General features: G+C 36.8%; 3 protein-coding genes across 3 annotated transcripts in view; 2 read left to right on the top strand and 1 right to left on the bottom strand.

Moving 5' to 3' along the window:
- Window positions 1-2636, bottom strand: part of LOC115455059 (unc-112-related protein) — a 44221-nt gene extending 41585 nt beyond the window's left edge. Inside the window, exon 1 of the mRNA XM_037438188.1 lies at window positions 2306-2636. Coding sequence (XP_037294085.1) covers window positions 2306-2447 — 142 coding nt within the window. The 5' untranslated portion in view covers window positions 2448-2636. The remainder of the gene's footprint in view (window positions 1-2305) is intronic.
- A 590-nt stretch (window positions 2637-3226) lies between these two features.
- LOC115452352 lies at window positions 3227-5853 on the top strand. Its single transcript, XM_037438192.1, has 3 exons — window positions 3227-3462; window positions 3565-4581; window positions 4773-5853. Exons 1-3 carry the CDS (start codon window positions 3438-3440, stop codon window positions 5144-5146), a joined length of 1416 nt encoding a protein of 471 aa, XP_037294089.1. The 5' UTR covers window positions 3227-3437; the 3' UTR covers window positions 5147-5853.
- A 352-nt stretch (window positions 5854-6205) lies between these two features.
- LOC115452353 (ATP-dependent Clp protease proteolytic subunit) lies at window positions 6206-7195 on the top strand. The gene has a single exon (XM_030180857.2). The coding sequence runs from the start codon at window positions 6374-6376 to the stop codon at window positions 7112-7114; it is 741 nt and encodes a 246-aa protein (XP_030036717.1). The 5' UTR covers window positions 6206-6373; the 3' UTR covers window positions 7115-7195.
- The last annotated feature ends 10354 nt before the right edge of the window (window positions 7196-17549 follow it).

Genomic DNA, 17549 nt, shown 5'->3' with positions numbered 1-17549 from the left:
AAGACTGTTTTTATTTTTGTTAGACCATACATACGTGGTGTCCTTCACAACATGTATGACGTACGTCAATTTCTTGTGAATTTATTTGAAGTGCTTAAAGGTCAGGAATGTTACTCAAAAGTTATTTTATTATACAAAGGTACAAGTTAAAATAAAATTATTCATAATTCAGAGAACTCCGCAATGCGATCACTCGTACCCACATTGTAATGATCTAATCATTTGGCGTACTCCCAGAATCCAGTATCAATGAATAGACTATCGGGCGTAGTAATGAAAATACGAGTAAGTGGAACCAATGGCACCACACAAAGTAGTGAAGTCACATAACTTTTCGGTAGTTCACCTGTACAGACGTAGGCAAAAAACCCGACAGCACAACACATAATCGGCCGCGAAGGACGCGTGCTCGCGACCTGCGTACGCGCATCTCTCCTCCCTTTCCCGCAAATGATGTTGCCGTCTCGCTCTATTTGCTCTTTAAATCGGGCAAGACCAGTAAGCAAGCCAAACTGGCTTCTGAAGAATGATGAATATTATGAATATTGATAATGCTAATGTCGCAAACCAATCCCAATGGGCTATATTTAGCATGAGATGTAATTATGTGTGAGTTTTGCAATAAAATAAGTATTGCATGTTGCATATTAATTTACAACAATATTAAATGTGCTATTGATTTGTGAAGATCGTTGGTTAATGATGAAAATTCAATGCAACAGATTATGTTTGCCGAGTAAACTTTCTGATAAGGTTGTTTATTTCAAATTATCTATTTACTATAAAATGCATTACATAGCTCTTTGCAAACTACTATGATTAGGTATCACACTAATTTACTCTGATTTATTATGATTATAAGTGACAAGATACAAGCTTATATGATCAGTCAAGATTTTATATAGCTCAGAAAAAGTGGGCTTTTTGAGTAATGAAATTGATGCTTTACCTGTCAAGCCTTTTCAAGAAGAACATTGTAACTGACTGTTCATACTTTTACTAGGCCGGTTTTTTCTCTATTAATTCTACAATATTTATGGTATATTTGTAGTATTTTAATGATTATTATTCATGTAATTGAATACAAATATGCTATAAATATTTTAGAAATATTAAAAAAATATCCATTATAGTCAAAAGAACAAAATGATGGATACCATATTTTCCTGAAAATGCTTAATATATTTATATTATTAACATGGAGTGTTTGTACCAATGACATCCTGGTACTGCTATATTATTGTATTCAATAAGTTATTCATTTTATTATGTGAAACAAATTGCTAGTTCTGAAGTATTCATTTTTTTCATAGAATTAATTAATTTATTTTTATTCATTAATAGATAAACATTATTTAGATTCTGTTAATCAGTTTTTTACGGTGAAGAACAGGAAAGAAACTAGCTATTGTTTGGAAACCAGTTATAAGGTGTACAGACAATGCATTATACCAACCAAAATTTATAATTAGATTTTTTACTTTGTTTACATCATTGATACATTAAAAGTAAATGCAGAAATTGTTCAATGCATAAATTAAATTTGGAACATAGACAATCTCTGCGATTAATGTATGTATATGCAATATTTTTTCAGTAAAAATATACAATAGACGGGACCTACAGGCAAACATGTTATGAATTAATAAGATTTATTTTGCTGTAAGGTTATAAAATCATCTCTGTTTTAATGCATACATATACATAACATCACGCATTTTATCCCCGAAGGGGTATGCAGAGGCGCAACTAGGGCACCCACTTTTCGCCAAGTATGTTCCGTCCCATGATGTGATAGGGGGCGAGCCTATCGCCATATCGGGCACAAATTCCAGACTCCGGGCTGATAATCGGCTCTGTTTTAATGAACTATTTTTAAACATAACAACAGAAAAAAACTGTTCTTTATATGAATAATATATGTTTTTTATGATTAATGGATTTGAAATTGTTATGGCCCATAGGTTATAATACTCGTAATACTTTAACTATACATTTTAACAATGTTTGTTTACTTGATCCAAAAGTTCTATTGAAAATACTCTATGTGTATTTACTATGCTGAAACGTGAGTCAATTGTTTCTCCACATCGAATCCATAATAATGCCTTAGTAATTTTCACAAATAGTATAATTTTTACATACAAGTCATTCAAGGTTATAATAGGCTAATTTTGTACTTGGAAAATCTTTAGCTAAATGAATGTGATGGTTAAATAAGCGTTAAAATTTGAATTTAGAATAGGACACAGTTGAGTAAACAATTTTGTTTTTAAAAGATACTGCATGAATTCCGCTCACTCACCGAAGCTCTCAGTCAGTTTCAGCATTACCCCGCCGATGTGCATGTCTCCTTTCACGACCATTGTGCGTTTTTCGTTTAGATCTGTCACGTAAATCGTGAGGTTCCATGAACCGTCACCAACAACTTCGCCGTCCGCCAACATTTTTCACGAGTTCTTGAACACTTTTACACTAAAAAATGTCACTTCCGAAGGCGCATTTCGAGCGCAAAAAAAACAAATACACACGTTTGTCTGAACAGCGCGCCAGACGTCAACTGACAAACCGTCAAATGTAGTTTTATTTCTGAGCAATGAGGATGCGGGTATTAGTGTTGCCAGTTGCAATACAATGATTATTATTATGGGTGGGTAGGTATTAGCCCATTTACCATCGGAATGTTTGTCGGCAAACATGACAGCTACATGACAGTTACATGACATTACGCGTGTCACGGAAAAATAACCTTATTGTGTAGTGAATAATAAGGTTATATTCCCGTGACACGCGTAATGTCATGTAGCTGTCATGTTTGCCGGCAAACATTCCGCTGGTAAATGGGCTAGGTATCATGATATTATCCCGGAAAATAAACAACGAAACACTCTTTTTTGTTTTCAATAGCTTTAATCTTTGATATAGCTTTGTAATTTTTACCATGATTTTTATTTTGCTGCAATAAAATTTCAAAATGGATAAGTCCAAATATTTACAAATAAGATGCGTCAATCATAAAATTATAGTTAGATTGACGCTTGTGTATTTATTGATTTATAAGCTGAGCAATATTTAAACAGGATTTTGACCTTTATCAAAAGACAGAATATATTACAACTATGAAAAATATAGAATCAAATATGAGACTATAATTTACAGATGGCGTTGAAGTCCCCGTGATGCCCCTTAGGTGTTTGGTTTTATAATACGTGCGAGTTCGAGAAACTTGGTATAACAATCTGTAACAAATGTCAAAATTCAAAGTGTCATTTGTCAGTTGTCATATGTTATGGAAAAAGTTTGTAATTCGTAAATTTTAAAACGATATTATTTATTTTAACTTTTGTAATGAAGATAATCAATTATAACTGTCGCAAATTAGACTGTTGATCTCGTACAACTTCCTGTTAACGAGAGAATAAAAAAACATTTCTAAAATGGTATCGAAAATGAACAAGGGTCGTAAGTATATTTTTTATTCCTCAAGCCCTTAACATAACGCACATATGTGCGCTTGCTTAGTAAATAAACCATTTATAATGTTCTGTAATCTGTATATTTCAGTGCAATCGTGTTCAACGCCGGAACACAGAGCAGAGTCACCGACGAGGGACAGTGATTCGCTTTCAGAAGCGGCGAGCCCTGTACCTTTTCTTTGTACGCAAGATGGAGCCGAAGGAGAAAATGATGTCGTGTGGAATTTTTACACACCAAAGTCCGGGCGCACAGCCAATACGGTCAAAAACTCAACTCCACTCAGCCGGAAGTCGAAACGAACATTGAGAAGCAAACTTATTGACAAACCTCTGCCCAAACGGCGGAATCTTCGCTCCACTCAGAAAAACACGCAACTGTTTCAAGATCTTATTGAATTAAACCAAAACTTACATGAATTATTTCCAAAAAAAGCACAACATACAGAAAAACAACATTCTGGTAGTGAAGATGACATATTTGGTATTTCTCCGGAATGTTCACCAAAAGGCACTAGAAGACTGAGTTCTAATAATTGTTTAAGGAAAAATGTTCTAAGTTCAAACTTCAACAAACCTGAAACTGAAAATGTTCTTGATTCTGATGATTCTATGAATGAATGTCTGATAAAAGCAAGTCAGATTGTAGAAGATATTATAATGGATGAGAAACCTGTATCGAAAAGGCCATATTATGAAAAACACAATACCTCTAATTTAATACACAATAACTCTAATACAAAATTAAAAATAAACCATGATTCAATGGATATCATATTAGGTAACATAAAATTAGAGTCGCCTAGAATAAAAAAAGTAAAAAAGAGTGATTCTCCACATCTGAAAGATGATTCGTTTGATAGCATGTTCGGCAATTTGAATGATAGCGTTTTTGAACAACTCACACAGATGCCAGTAAAATTAGATGTGTCCAAAAAGACTGATTTAAAGGCTGTCGATGGGAGTCCAATGTCTAAATCTTTTGGAAGACATAATTCCATGCCTGAGTCACCATTAATGATGGATAATAACAAGCCTTCAACAAGTGGAATGGTTTTTGGACGATATAATACAATGCCACACAATAACCAGACTGAAAATTCATCAGGTAAATTTTTTTATAAAATATTTTTCATGTTTTTATAACTATAAAGTGTACTGTCTATTTTTTCATGGATATATTTCCAACTCTTTAATTCTTACCCAGATAATAATCATTATAAGTCAAAATAATGTAGCATGGAATCATTCAATTTAGTCAGCCTGAAAAATAATGTCATATTTTTATTTTATTTTCAGTGCTAGGAGACTCTCCTATTCGTTGTACTCCTGAAGAAATTAAAAGAAAACATCAGCTAGCCAGAGAGAAACTTCTTGCCAAACGACTTTTACCATTTACATCAACTCAATGTAGTACTACTACACAAAAGAACTTACCAAGTACACAAAATAATACTCAATCAAACACAAATAATACAAAAACTAATTTGCCCATAACTTCAAAAGTGAAAAACTCCAAATTTCAACCTAAAGCACCAATATCTCAACAAAATAAACATAATTCAGAAACCAAAATAAATAACTTCACTGATTTGAAAGTACTGTTGGAACAGAAGAGGCAAGAGGCATTGATGAGGTTGCGGCGAAGACAGCAGCAAAATAAGGTTTCATAGTTATCTTAAGAGTATGGCCATCTTGAAACTACAAGAAATAACTTAGTATTATCAAAATCGGACACAATGCTATATAATAATGTATACATTTAAATACATTGGTATAATATTGGATAAAGTATGTATAAACTGGCAAAGACATGCATAATACAAGATTTGTCAATGTTTACTGTGGAGACTTCATGCAAACTATCCTATTCAAAAGGCTTAAATTGATGGCTGTGAGGTCAATCACAATGTAACCAAATGCAGTTTATGAGAAACATTATTGGCATTAAAAACTGCAATGTTTTTACTTTGTGTGTTATGTATGACCATTTAAAGAAACTTGCCAAAACTATTTTGGCTTATATTGGTATTTATTAATTGCTATTTCAAACTAAGTCAACTTTATGCGTATGATGTAAAAATTGGAATGCTAGTATACAAATAATTATTACTGTAAAAGATAACACTTCTAACTAGGACCTCATGAATGTCTGACATATAATATATAAACTTGTTATGTGGTCTAACGTGAAAGTTCTGTAATTCCTAGACATTTGAATTTTTGTAATGTTTATAACTTTCAATGTTGTATATTTTGTATATTGTGTATAATTTTGTTCAAATTAGGTTTTATTTTATGATATTATGTGATGGTACCCTATGCAATGGATTATGGCATTGTGATACTTATTAAATCAGTGATTTTTATTCAAGATATACCTACTTTTATTTTTTTTACCATTATAGTTTTTATGAATCTTTGTTAACCAAAGCTCATGTAATACTGTGGTTTGGTTATACTCAAATAATAGTAAAATTACTCTTCAAATCTGAAATAAGCTAAAAACATGCAGTTGAACATCAACATAAACATGGACCTCATAGGTGGAAACACTTCAGCATGGAAACCAACTTAAAAACTTAGGATTCCCAGGTCAAAAACCAAATAAAATTATTCACAAAGTTTCGCAGGTATTCTAATTTCGTAGTCGATTTAGTAGATTTTTCTACACCATAGACACGCGTATTCCGTCTCTAGTGAAATTTACCGGTCAAATGTCAGTAGTCAAACGTATGTCAAATTGACATTAGCTTTCACGAGTACAAAAATGGTTTTCAAAGTAGTAAATAAATAGAAAGTTTCAGAAATTATATCAAATCAACAACTGAAGAGATCTTACCGTAGATATTATTTTAAAAAATACATATTCCAGTTAATACTTAGCATCAAAATAAACCATGGCGTTAAATTACGTTCGTCAAATTACAAGAGGGGTATGTATTGGTGTGCACAATGTAAATATTGCGAAAAGGAACATAAGTACAAGCCTTCCGAGTAGACTAGGCATGATACCTATCGTAGTGGAGCAGACTGGCAGAGGGGAACGCGCCTACGACATCTATTCTAGACTTCTGCGCGAACGAATCATTTGCTTGATGGGTCCTGTCACTGACGAAATAAGCTCATTGGTTGTCGCTCAACTGCTGTTCCTGCAATCAGAATCTACTAAGAAACCGGTCCACTTGTACATAAACTCGCCAGGCGGTAACGTGACTGCTGGTTTAGGGATTTATGATACAATGCAGTACATCACGCCGCCCGTTGCGACATGGTGCGTAGGTCAGGCTTGCAGTATGGCGTCTTTGTTGTTAGCAGCAGGAGCTCCAGGCATGCGACACGCATTACCCAATTCTCGTATCATGATCCACCAGCCCTCTGGAGGTGTGCGGGGCCAAGCTACTGACATACAGATACAAGCAGAAGAGATATTGAAGTTGAAGGCTCAGATAAATAATTTGTATGTGAGACACACTGGTTTGCCCTTAGAGAAGGTACAAGGATCTATGGAGCGTGACTGCTTCATGTCTCCATTGGAGGCAAAATCTTTTGGTTTAATAGACAATGTGCTGGAGCATCCACCTTCACATGCTTTGGAGAAGGAAGTTGCTGCCGGCAACACTGGATCTACGCCTAACTGATGATGATGATATATTTTGTGATACTGAAAATATTAAAGTTATAAATTGTTATAGATATTAAAGTAAACTTTTATATAGTGATATGGTTTTTTATGTCTACATAAAATATTATCCCTACCTGTGAAAAAAAAAAAGTTTTTGTGTATTAAATGCCTGCTGATTAGTCTATGATTATGATATATTTTATGATTATTGCATCATTTGAATTATTAAAAGTATATTTCCAAGATACATTATGTACTCTTGATCTAAAGTCTTATTGGAGTCCATAAAATAATGCTACAAAGAAAGCCGTATTGACAAAATTTCGTTTATTTATTAATTTAGATGGATAACATACAAGATTGTTGACTCTCATAGACTAGTTAAAATTATTAAATATATAAATCAATAAACTTTTCACTTAAAAATCTGTTTTACAGTATAGTAGATGTTATTGGTAAAAGTTATTAATCACTAACAAAAAAAAGAAAATTATAATTAATTAATAAAATATCTATATATAATATAAAAATGAATCCCTATTTCACAATTTTTTTTTTGTTGTGTTTGTTATTGTCAGAAGGTTCTTATGAAAGAAAAAATTCAAAAGATTGCGCTGAAAATTAGAAAACTTAACGAAAATATTAATTTTATATAACTGCCAATTGTAGAAATAACTGTCAGCGATTGACATAATTTTAAACATTCTTTATCAATGTTCAACATTTAGGCAATGGTCTGATGTCACAGATAGCCTCAATGTACACAGACCATCGCGCTAGCTCTTAAACCACGACAAAGTTTATATAATATGTGTGAGAATTGAGTGCAAGGCTTGAAACGGCATTTTATGACTTGCGAGTGATGAGTGTAGAATTATCTCATGCGAGCAGGGCCGGCCGTATTTTAACTATTATGGCCCTAGTATAAATTTCTTGCCAATACCCTTATGTGCATTAATTATGATGACGTTAAAGTCGGAGCCCGTGCCCCCGAAGGACATTCTGTCTCATCCCATCCTAAAGCCGGTAGTTGTGTATATCAGTAACTGTTAAGGGTTTCGGTCCCACATCAAACTCGACACAAATATGTATTTGTGAGTCATCTAAATGTTTTCTCCATATCCGGGGACGTGCCGCCTTTTCATTTCAATGCTTGTTTTATTTTGTAGTATAGAACTTATTTATCCAACGGCTCTTGTAGGCGAAAATAGGTGTATCTATTTGGATTATGTTTAAGTATATTGATACCGATTTATCATAATAAGTATAATATTTTTAAGTCTCCTATTCTCCCGATCTTGATCCGAGTCAATAGCACCCTTAAGTCATGCGAGGGAGGCAGATCTTTGCGTGGCCTTTTACCGATTTGCCCATGGAGCGTAATGTTTTTGCTTAGTGCCCCTTGCAAGCGAGGTCCTGGGCGATTGCCTTGTTCGCGATCCCCAAAGACCGTGCCCAAATAATAATTGACTGCCTCGGTGACGTAGTTGTACTGCATGCGTGGTACGGCAGCGGTCTGAGATCCTGGGTTCGAATCCCAGGTCGAGCAAAGTGATATTTGGGTTTTTTTCTGCCCAGTATCAGCCCGGAGTCTGTAACTTGTGCCTGATATGGCGGTAGGCTCGCCCCCTTATCACATAATGGGACGGAACATACTTGGCGAAAACTGGGTGCCCTGGTTCCGCCACTGCATAACTCTTCGGGGATAAATGCGTAATGTGTGTTTGTTGGTTTATGTTTTAATTAATCATTGACGTTAGTGTAAATTGACAATGCTTGAAGTCTTTTCTCTTCCACGATATTCTTATCTCCCTCGAGTGTTCGATGATCAGAGTAAAGACAGGCAGACAGTACCCCTATAAAATCAAATCATCGTATTACACTTTTACATGTCGCTACTAGGGGTCGCAATACCGGACCATTTTTCAAAACCGGTATTTTCGGTATTGACCTAAAATAAATTCCGGTATTCCGGTATTTTCGGTATTTCCGGTATTTGAAGAAATATTAGAAAAATAGGAAATATACTTACATTTAAATTAGTAATTAAATGTCAAATTTTAATGACAGCTTAGTAATTAGTTAAAGGCTGAATGAAAAGAGATTATTTTCGTAAGCCAACGTTCATGCCGTTCTGATTTCTGAGAGCTGGCTCAAACCTCACCTTCCTTCTACCCTTTACTCCCTCCCTGGTTTCATTTTGATTAGAAATGATCGAGTTGACAGGGGAGGGGGCGGAGTCGTTATATATTTACGTAGCGACCTGAAATATAAAACTGTAATATCTTCCTTTGCTTCTTATGCTGCTTATGCGAAATTTCTGTTTCTTGAAGTTTGGGTCAAGAGAGTGAAAACCTTTCTACCTGTTATTTACTGTCCCCGATCTCTTGATTACTTCTCCAGTCTGGAAACTTTAAGATCAGAATATGCTCATCACATAATCATGGGTGATTTAAATACTGATCTACTTGCCAGATATTCTTCGCGATCTCGTAAACTCCTTACTGTCCTTGATTCTGATAAACTGCATGTCCTACCACTGCCTGCTACCCACCATAATATGGATGGTCACGACACTTGGCTTGACATTATCATCACCTCTGCTCCTTCCCCTATTTTCTCCCACGGTCAATTTCCCGTTCCTGGCTTCTCTCACCATGATCTCATCTACATGTCTTACGCCCTAAAACCTCCCAAATTCCCCTTTAAGATATTACACTTGCGTAGTTTTGGTCGCATTGATGCCGATAAGCTGAAAGGAGACGCTGCTAACTTTAACTGGGATCACCTATTGGCAGCCACCTCTGTTGATGATTATATTGATATTTAAAGAAAATTAAATTAAAACGTCGTCCTGCACCATAGATTACACATGAGGTTAGGATGGCGATGAGACGAAGGGATCGGGCTCTTCGCCAGTATAGAAGTTATCGTTCGGAGGAGAACTGGTGCCGTTTTAAGGCTGCAAGGAATCGGTGTAACCAGATGGTACGTAATGCTAAACGCCGACAAATTCTCAGTAATATTTCTTCTTCCTCGTCAGTATCTGGAGATTTCTTGGAACTCTGGGTATTGGCAAAGTTAAAACATAGATCTCCACGGTGCGACTATTGGTTTGGATGACATTAATAAAAATTTCACATCTGTTACCATGATTGATCACCAAAGCTAGGCGTCGTACCATGGATTTCTTAGCGGGTCTATCCAGGCCTAACATTAATACTTTTCATTTTTCTTCTGTGCCATTGGGTGAAACTAGAAAAGTCATCCTGTCCATTAAATCTAGTGCCACTGGCTGTGACAACATCAGTCGTCATCATCGTCATCATTCTACCAATCATGTCATATCATTAACGCCTCCCAGCACTGGTATCTTTCCGTCTTTGTGGCGGAGAGCTATTGCTATCCCTCTTCCTAAAATCCCTAACCCATCACTTGCTAAGCATTTCCGTTCCATATCCATTCTTCCTTTTCTCTCGAAAGTGCTCGAGGTCTGTGCTCACAAGCAACTGTCTGAGCATATGCACCGAAACAACCTACTGTGCCCACTCCAGTCTGGCTTCAGGCCTGGCCATAGCACTATTACTGCACTCCTCAAAATGACGCGTTATTAGGGCGGGCATGGAGGATTCCAAAGTCGTTGTTTTGGCTTCGGCTGATTTCTCCAACGCCTTCAATATAGTCAGTCACGACATACTTCTTGCAAACCTCTCCCACCTTATGATCTCGCCCACGGCACTGAATTGGTTCTCGTCATATCTTCAGGGACGCCAACAGTTGGTGCGCCTAGACGATTCTTCGCCTAGCTGGCGCGATATAGACCGTGGCGTCCCTCAAGGTGGCATACTCTCCCCATTATTGTTCTCTATCTTCATAAACCTCTTAACACAAAATCTTCAATGTGCGTACCACCTGTATGCTGATGATTTGCAAATTTATTCTCAGGAGCAAGTCGATTGTGTGTCCGCAGCTGTAGATAGGATAAATAAAGACAATTTCGGCCTTTCGGTAAACCTCGCGAAATTGCCATGAAATACCAGGCCTTTATTGTAGGCTCAAGGCTTTTAAACAGGTTGTATTTTACATCTATTCCCCCTGTTATGTTTCTCAGCTTTCTTTATCTGAAAGCTTGCTGTTTGTTCAGCTTTGTTAATCTGACAGCCAACTAGATTCAAGTTGTATCACAATATTAGCCATTCACAACGGCCCTACGTCTACGCACTGCGAAGGCTGCCATGCCGTCAGCACTGAGAAACAGACTTGTTATCACAGCAATGCTCAGCCCTTAGATGAATAACGTCTTTGAGTAATGAGGATAGACTTTAAAGAACAAAATATATTTCTAATAAGTTCTAATAAAAATAACAATTAACAGTTAACACCGCTATGCCTGGAACAAAACAAAAGTAGCAATATAGCCATAAGCCATGTATTTTGCTCGCTCTTTATAGAATATACGCCTATACGAATGAATGAAATTGCAAGCAGCGTAAATTTTTGCGATTTAAAACGCGAGAAATTAATAATTATACACACATTTTATTTTTATAAAATACCGAAAATCCCGGTTTATGTAAAATCAATACCGGTATTTTGAAGTTCTTAATTTGGTCCGGTATTCCGGTATTTTCGAAATCCGGGATACCGGTATGCGACCCCTAGTCGCTACATATTTACTTCAATGCACTGACGTTGTTTAAGTTGTGTTGCGTGCACGTTATTAGGTACTCTTCGGAGTCTAGGGCAGAGAAGGGTGTGGGGGAAGGAAGAGGAAGTATTAGGATGGGCGGAGTGGAAAAGTAGGTGAAATGTTCAACGAGTCCCGGTCAGACCCCCCAAGTGAACTTGCACCCATGGGGGTGTAGGCATCATTTTTTGTGTGTCTAGGGCCGCGACAAATGTCCCCCATGCATGGGCGTGCATTTGGTATGGAGACCGAGCGCACAAGAATTGCCTTGGGGGGTTTCTTATACAATATTTGGCATATTACTTGCATGCCCGAATTAGTTTGTCACGTACCACCACTGGCACGCGTAGGCCATTGGTTCGCTATCTCTTGACTAGAGATTCAATCATTTGTAGTCACAAATTGGTGGTGGGATTTTCTACTCAGTATCCGCCCGAATCTGGAATTGTCCGATATGAATGTGAATGTGTCCAATATTGTCGTACCTCCTATTATATCACGGGAAGGAGAATATTTAACCGGAATATTAAAAGTAAAAGTGCCCATTTGTCCAAAATTATCACGTTCCGATGCCAAAATCGAAGAAATGTATCGTTTTAATTTTCATTTTACGTTGGCACGATACGTTTCGCGATGTCAATTCGGATAATTGGATTGGATATTTATTGGTTACGCGCAATGGTAGACTTATTATTCTTCCTTGATATTGACAAAGTATACTTACTGTACAATGAAATGAAAAATTGTTTATTAATTATATATAATATTAAAACACATAAAACATGAAAAAGTGGCGATAGCCTAGTTGGGTGTGGAACGGACTGCGAAGACGAATGTCCGCAGGTTCAAATCCCAAGGGCACACACCTCTGACTTTTCTAAAATCATGTGTGTATTTTTTGTGAATTTATCGTTCGCTTTAACGGTGAAGGAAAACATCGTGAGGAAACCTGCACATCTGAGAAGTTCTCTACACGAATTTCGAAGGTGTGTGAAGTCTACAAATCCGCACTAGGCCAGCGTGGTGGACTAAGGCCTAATCCCTCTCAGTAGTAGAGGAGGCCCGTGCTCAGCAGTGAGCGAGTATATAATACAGGGCTGATATTATTATTATTATTATTACATAAAACATGACATACAAAGAAAATTAAATCTTAAAACAGTAGAACAATGTTTTTGCTGATCACAATCTGCGAACTATTTTTTTCAATTTTCTCACTAGACAAGCCTGTATCGAGGAAATCGTCCTACGAGTCCTACAATCTAAATATAATGTCAATTTACGAGAGACGTTGTATGAGAAACCCTTTGAGTGTTGTCAGTTTTATGCCGGCCTAGGTAGCGGACCAGTTTGTTTCATTAGCTTTACGGCCTAAAGTCGACACTCGTGAGTATAGCATCTGAGCGGGCATTGGATCGAGGCTTTGACCCTATGTAGTATGTACACTCTACACCGGCATACCATCCAAAACCTGTGGCGGCCTTCGGCGCATACGAGTACGTCCCGGTATATTCGGTTTAAAGTTGGGTAAAGTTTCACTGATTTCATCGCGCTATTCATCCATGTTATTAATTATTCAGTATCTTGTTTAAAATGTACCCACCTTAGATGCAAAGAGACAACCCCCGAGACGCAGTGGGCGTGTTGCGGCCAGTGGGTTTGAAGCGACCTGTCACGTGTTTGACACACGCAACGAGACATATGAATAATCCTCTGTTATTTGCATCGGATGAATATTCTTGCGCTTGTAATTTGTAGAGCCATAGTTCATACATAATATATTTTACGCAATTTACATCATCGATGATAAGATATATGTACGTACATAAGGAAATATAAATTAAATTGTTTTCGTTACTTTGAAGCTCGGGTTGGGTCATCGTTTATTAAGTTTAAGCTAAGTAATTATTATTTGAATGAACTTCATATTAAAGATGAGAAATCACGTCTGCTGGCAAACCTCCAAAGTTTAATGCGTGCAAAGATGACTTTCTGAACTTCTTAGTTTGAGCAGAGATGTGTTAAGATGGTGGGATGGAGTTAAACAATATTACGGGATATATAAGTACATACGTACTGTGAGTTTATTTGATATTTATAATTTATAGATCGTAATAACATCGTAATTTCGTAACGTTATCTAAGAGAGAACCAAGTCACCAACATTATTAGACAGCACAATTGATTAGTAAGATGAAGTGGCAGAGGGCTGGTCACATCTGTCGAAGAACCGACAATCACTGCGGCAGACGTGTTTTTGAGTGGAGGCCACGCATCGGTAAGCGTAGTGTCGGACGTCCTACAGCAAGGTGGAATGACGATTTGCGAAAGGTTGCTGGGAGAAATTAGACGTAACAGGCATGTGCCAGGCTGAAATGGCTCGTATGTAAATTACTAGCTTTTGCTCGCGGCTTCGCCCGCGCGAAGGAGTTTTCCGGGATAAAAGTCCACTGTATGATAAAAGTCTGTACTGATAGGTTTAAACTAATTTTATTCCCATGGGGGTTGAATTTATCAAAATCCTATTTAAGCGAACGTCTTCATCATAGTAGCTCCAATCTTTAATTTCAGTTCAATCAGTCGAAAATCTAAGAAGATTTATACAATTCTCTATTTTATCCCCTTAGGTGTGGAATTTATCAAAATCCTTTCTTAGGGGATGCTTACGTCATAGTAGCTTTATGCATGCCAAATTTCAGCCCAATCCGTCCAGTGGTTTGGACTGTGCGTTGATAGATTACTATGTCAGTCAGTCACCTTTGAGTTATATATATTTAGATGACTTAATTTTATCTATATTATCAACTTAAACAACATGCTGATAAATAATTCTGTTCCAAAAAATATAATTTATAAATAATAATTATTCCTCGAATTTGGTAGAGACGGTTACATTTAAATATTTACTTTCAAAGCGGTTTGTGTTGTTTGAACAACTTTTACTTTTAAGAAATATAAAAATAAATGTCTCAAAAAGTTTAACAAGTAGGCAGTTTATAAGATGCCTCGATGTAAAAAAATCTTATATAAACTTATTTTGTGAAATATGTTATTTTATTAATCAACGCAATATATCAAAGTAAACGCGGCCTTATATAAATTATTGCTAGAAGCCCTTCGTGTTTCAAATTGAAAGAGGCTATAATAAGGAATGAGAACATTTATCAAAGTTATTTGTAAAGTTAATGTTTAGGCACCTATTACATGACAAGTACAAATAAATTTATAATGTCGAAGGGAATATTTAAAACTTGTTTGTTTGATTAACCACTTCCGAAGTCTTTGTTGCATAGCATCCGCCGAGGTGCGTGAAGTGTTTACAGCATCCCTGACTTCTCTCAATAGTGAAAACCTACATCCTCGCGAGCAAGGTCAACTACGAACGTTATACGGAACACCTTGAATCTGGGTTGCATCATCAAAACGGATGATCGCGTAACGTCCTTTCATAATCTGTGAAAAGGCACGTCGCGTCCGAGGTGTTTGAAAAGTGGGGCCGGCGCATGCGTCCGGCGGCGGTCGATATACAGTGACGTCAGCGGGAGTCAGGCCTCAGTCAGCCGCCACCGGCCTCGGCGAGAACATGTGGCTGAAATGCTTGGCAGTGTCGGTGCTGTTCGCGGCGGCCGTTTCCCGAGAGGTCTTCACCAACTCCTTCCTGGTGCGGTTCAAGCGGTCGGTACGGCACGAGGAGGCGCACCAGGTGGCCCAGCTCCACGGATTCGAGAGCCTCGGCCCGGTGAGTTCCGACCACGTGATTATACGTAAACACAACTGAGCGCGCCGAATTTACCCGTTGTACCAGACATGCCGGGAGAAATTGACCAAATCGCGCGAATACAGCCTCTGTTCAGCTTTCGGCAAACTGATACCGAAAGTTAATGCTGTAATTATTAGGGGACCGGCGGCTCGTAATTGTAATCAGTATGGTAATGTATGGCTTCGGGAAGATTTTAGTGACGTCAACTTTGTTTACAGGACTTGAGATCGTTTTGTCATATGTTAATTGTATGCAATTTAAAACAGTCATGTATTTTAACTAGATGTAACAATTTTTATTCATATATTTTCGTAAGTATTAAAATTGGCGTTGATTGGCGGGTTTCCATGTCACTAATAATGTTTTTCAGAGCGTCGTGTCGGCGTAGGCTGTTTGGTTTGATTCATACGTGGTTTTACTATGATCCGAACGCGTTCGCGCCCACGAATTAATCGGAACGACTTTATTAACTATGTTAGGAGTAATTCGTACTTTAATAAGGTTATATTTGAACCGTGTTGACATCCGCTTTATTGCGGCATTTATGAATACACCTACGGTATACTCGTAAACAGTTTAGTAATATTATATAAGTATGGTCTGCATGCAGTTTATGTTTTGGCCTTTGTTTTAGGCAATGATTAATAATGTTAATAATCCTTTTCGTTTTTTCTTTACACTAACGTTGCTGAGTTTTTTCTCTTCAAGAAAAACTTGAAATTGGAAAATTGAATGATATATTTGATTTTATTTCAAATACAATATTGTTTGAAATAATTTATGTCAACCTCCTACAAAAGACGTTTTATATAAAACAAATAATGCAAAATACTTAACTTGAAAGTGTACATTTATGATCCAGCAAGTGGGTAATAAACGGGCCGTAAAAACTTTTAGAAATAAACTGAATAGGTAGTATTCAAAGAAAATATTCTACTTTAAGTGTTGCACAGACGCCTTAGAATAACTTCTCAAATTTTGGTTAAACATTGAAATATGGATAGCAGATGGTTAGAGGCATTTTCTCTTTACGATTTATAAACTGATTAGCAACCAGACATATTAATATATTCCTGCTAACAGGTTTATTTGTTGTTTAATATTGAATCTTTACTTTTAATACTATGTAATATAAGGGCGTCGTCGGGAAAGTAAATAAAATTATACTTATTAGACAAGTAATGCGACTTCAGATGGTTTTAGTTCGGGACGCGCATCAAAGTAATCGCATTTACAACTTTAATATTGTAACGCGAAAAAAAGTTTGCGCGTCGCGGTGTTTCATCGCCGTCGCCATATTTCGTGTATTACTCGTAACTTCTTAAATCCCGTCTCATAATACGGCTTTACGAATAAAACCTTTATGGACAAATCCGTAGCTTGACAAACAAAAAACAAAACACGCACCACGGCTTTATCCAGCCAACCAGCTTTTCTCCGTGTGTGTTCTGTCCCATGATGTGATAGGGGGTCTATCGCCATATCGGACACAAATTTCAGATTGCCGACTAGAAACCAGCAAACTCAGAGCGGAAATTGTACCACGCACGCAATACAACTACGCCGAGGCAGTCGTTTGTCGCCGCAGTTTGAATCTATGCTAATTAAAAACAAAAACATAGATATAGTTCCTATTTCGTAATATCTAGTTGATGATATAATTTGAACCAGTAATTTCCCACCCAATAAACTTTCCTACCAAAGAGTTGGTTTAACACAAACAACTGCGGCTAACTGCAGAGATTACATACGTTCCCTGCGCTATAAATTAAAGCACTTTACTTATTGTAGGCGACAAATTAAACTGCAATAATATGTGATTAGGAAAATGACTTCCATTAGTTTGTTTGGTAAGTTTTTTATACATTTTAGGAAAAATTTATCAATTTTCATAGCCATATTATTTTTTGTAAAACCTACATGTAGTAGATATTGCAACTTTTAATTTGCGGATGAAAAACGCTCCAGTCCCCCCCGTGATCACAAAAGCCGCAAAGTTTTCGA

The sequence above is a fragment of the Manduca sexta genome, chromosome 13 (assembly GCF_014839805.1).
Source record: "Manduca sexta isolate Smith_Timp_Sample1 chromosome 13, JHU_Msex_v1.0, whole genome shotgun sequence".
Classification (NCBI taxonomy): domain Eukaryota; kingdom Metazoa; phylum Arthropoda; class Insecta; order Lepidoptera; family Sphingidae; genus Manduca; species Manduca sexta.
The sequence above is the reverse complement of the archived record's forward strand: the minus strand, read 5'-3'. Positions and strand labels throughout refer to the sequence as shown.

Coding starts and splice junctions, on each gene's coding strand:
- LOC115452352 (XM_037438192.1), top strand. CDS start 3,438: ATGGTATCGAAAATGAACAAGGGTC. Junction 3,463..3,564: donor ATCGAAAATGAACAAGGGTC/GTAAGTATATTT, acceptor TGTATATTTCAG/TGCAATCGTGTTCAACGCCG. Junction 4,582..4,772: donor CCAGACTGAAAATTCATCAG/GTAAATTTTTTT, acceptor TTTTATTTTCAG/TGCTAGGAGACTCTCCTATT.
- LOC115452353 (XM_030180857.2), top strand. CDS start 6,374: ATGGCGTTAAATTACGTTCGTCAAATTACAAGAGGGGTATGTATTGGT.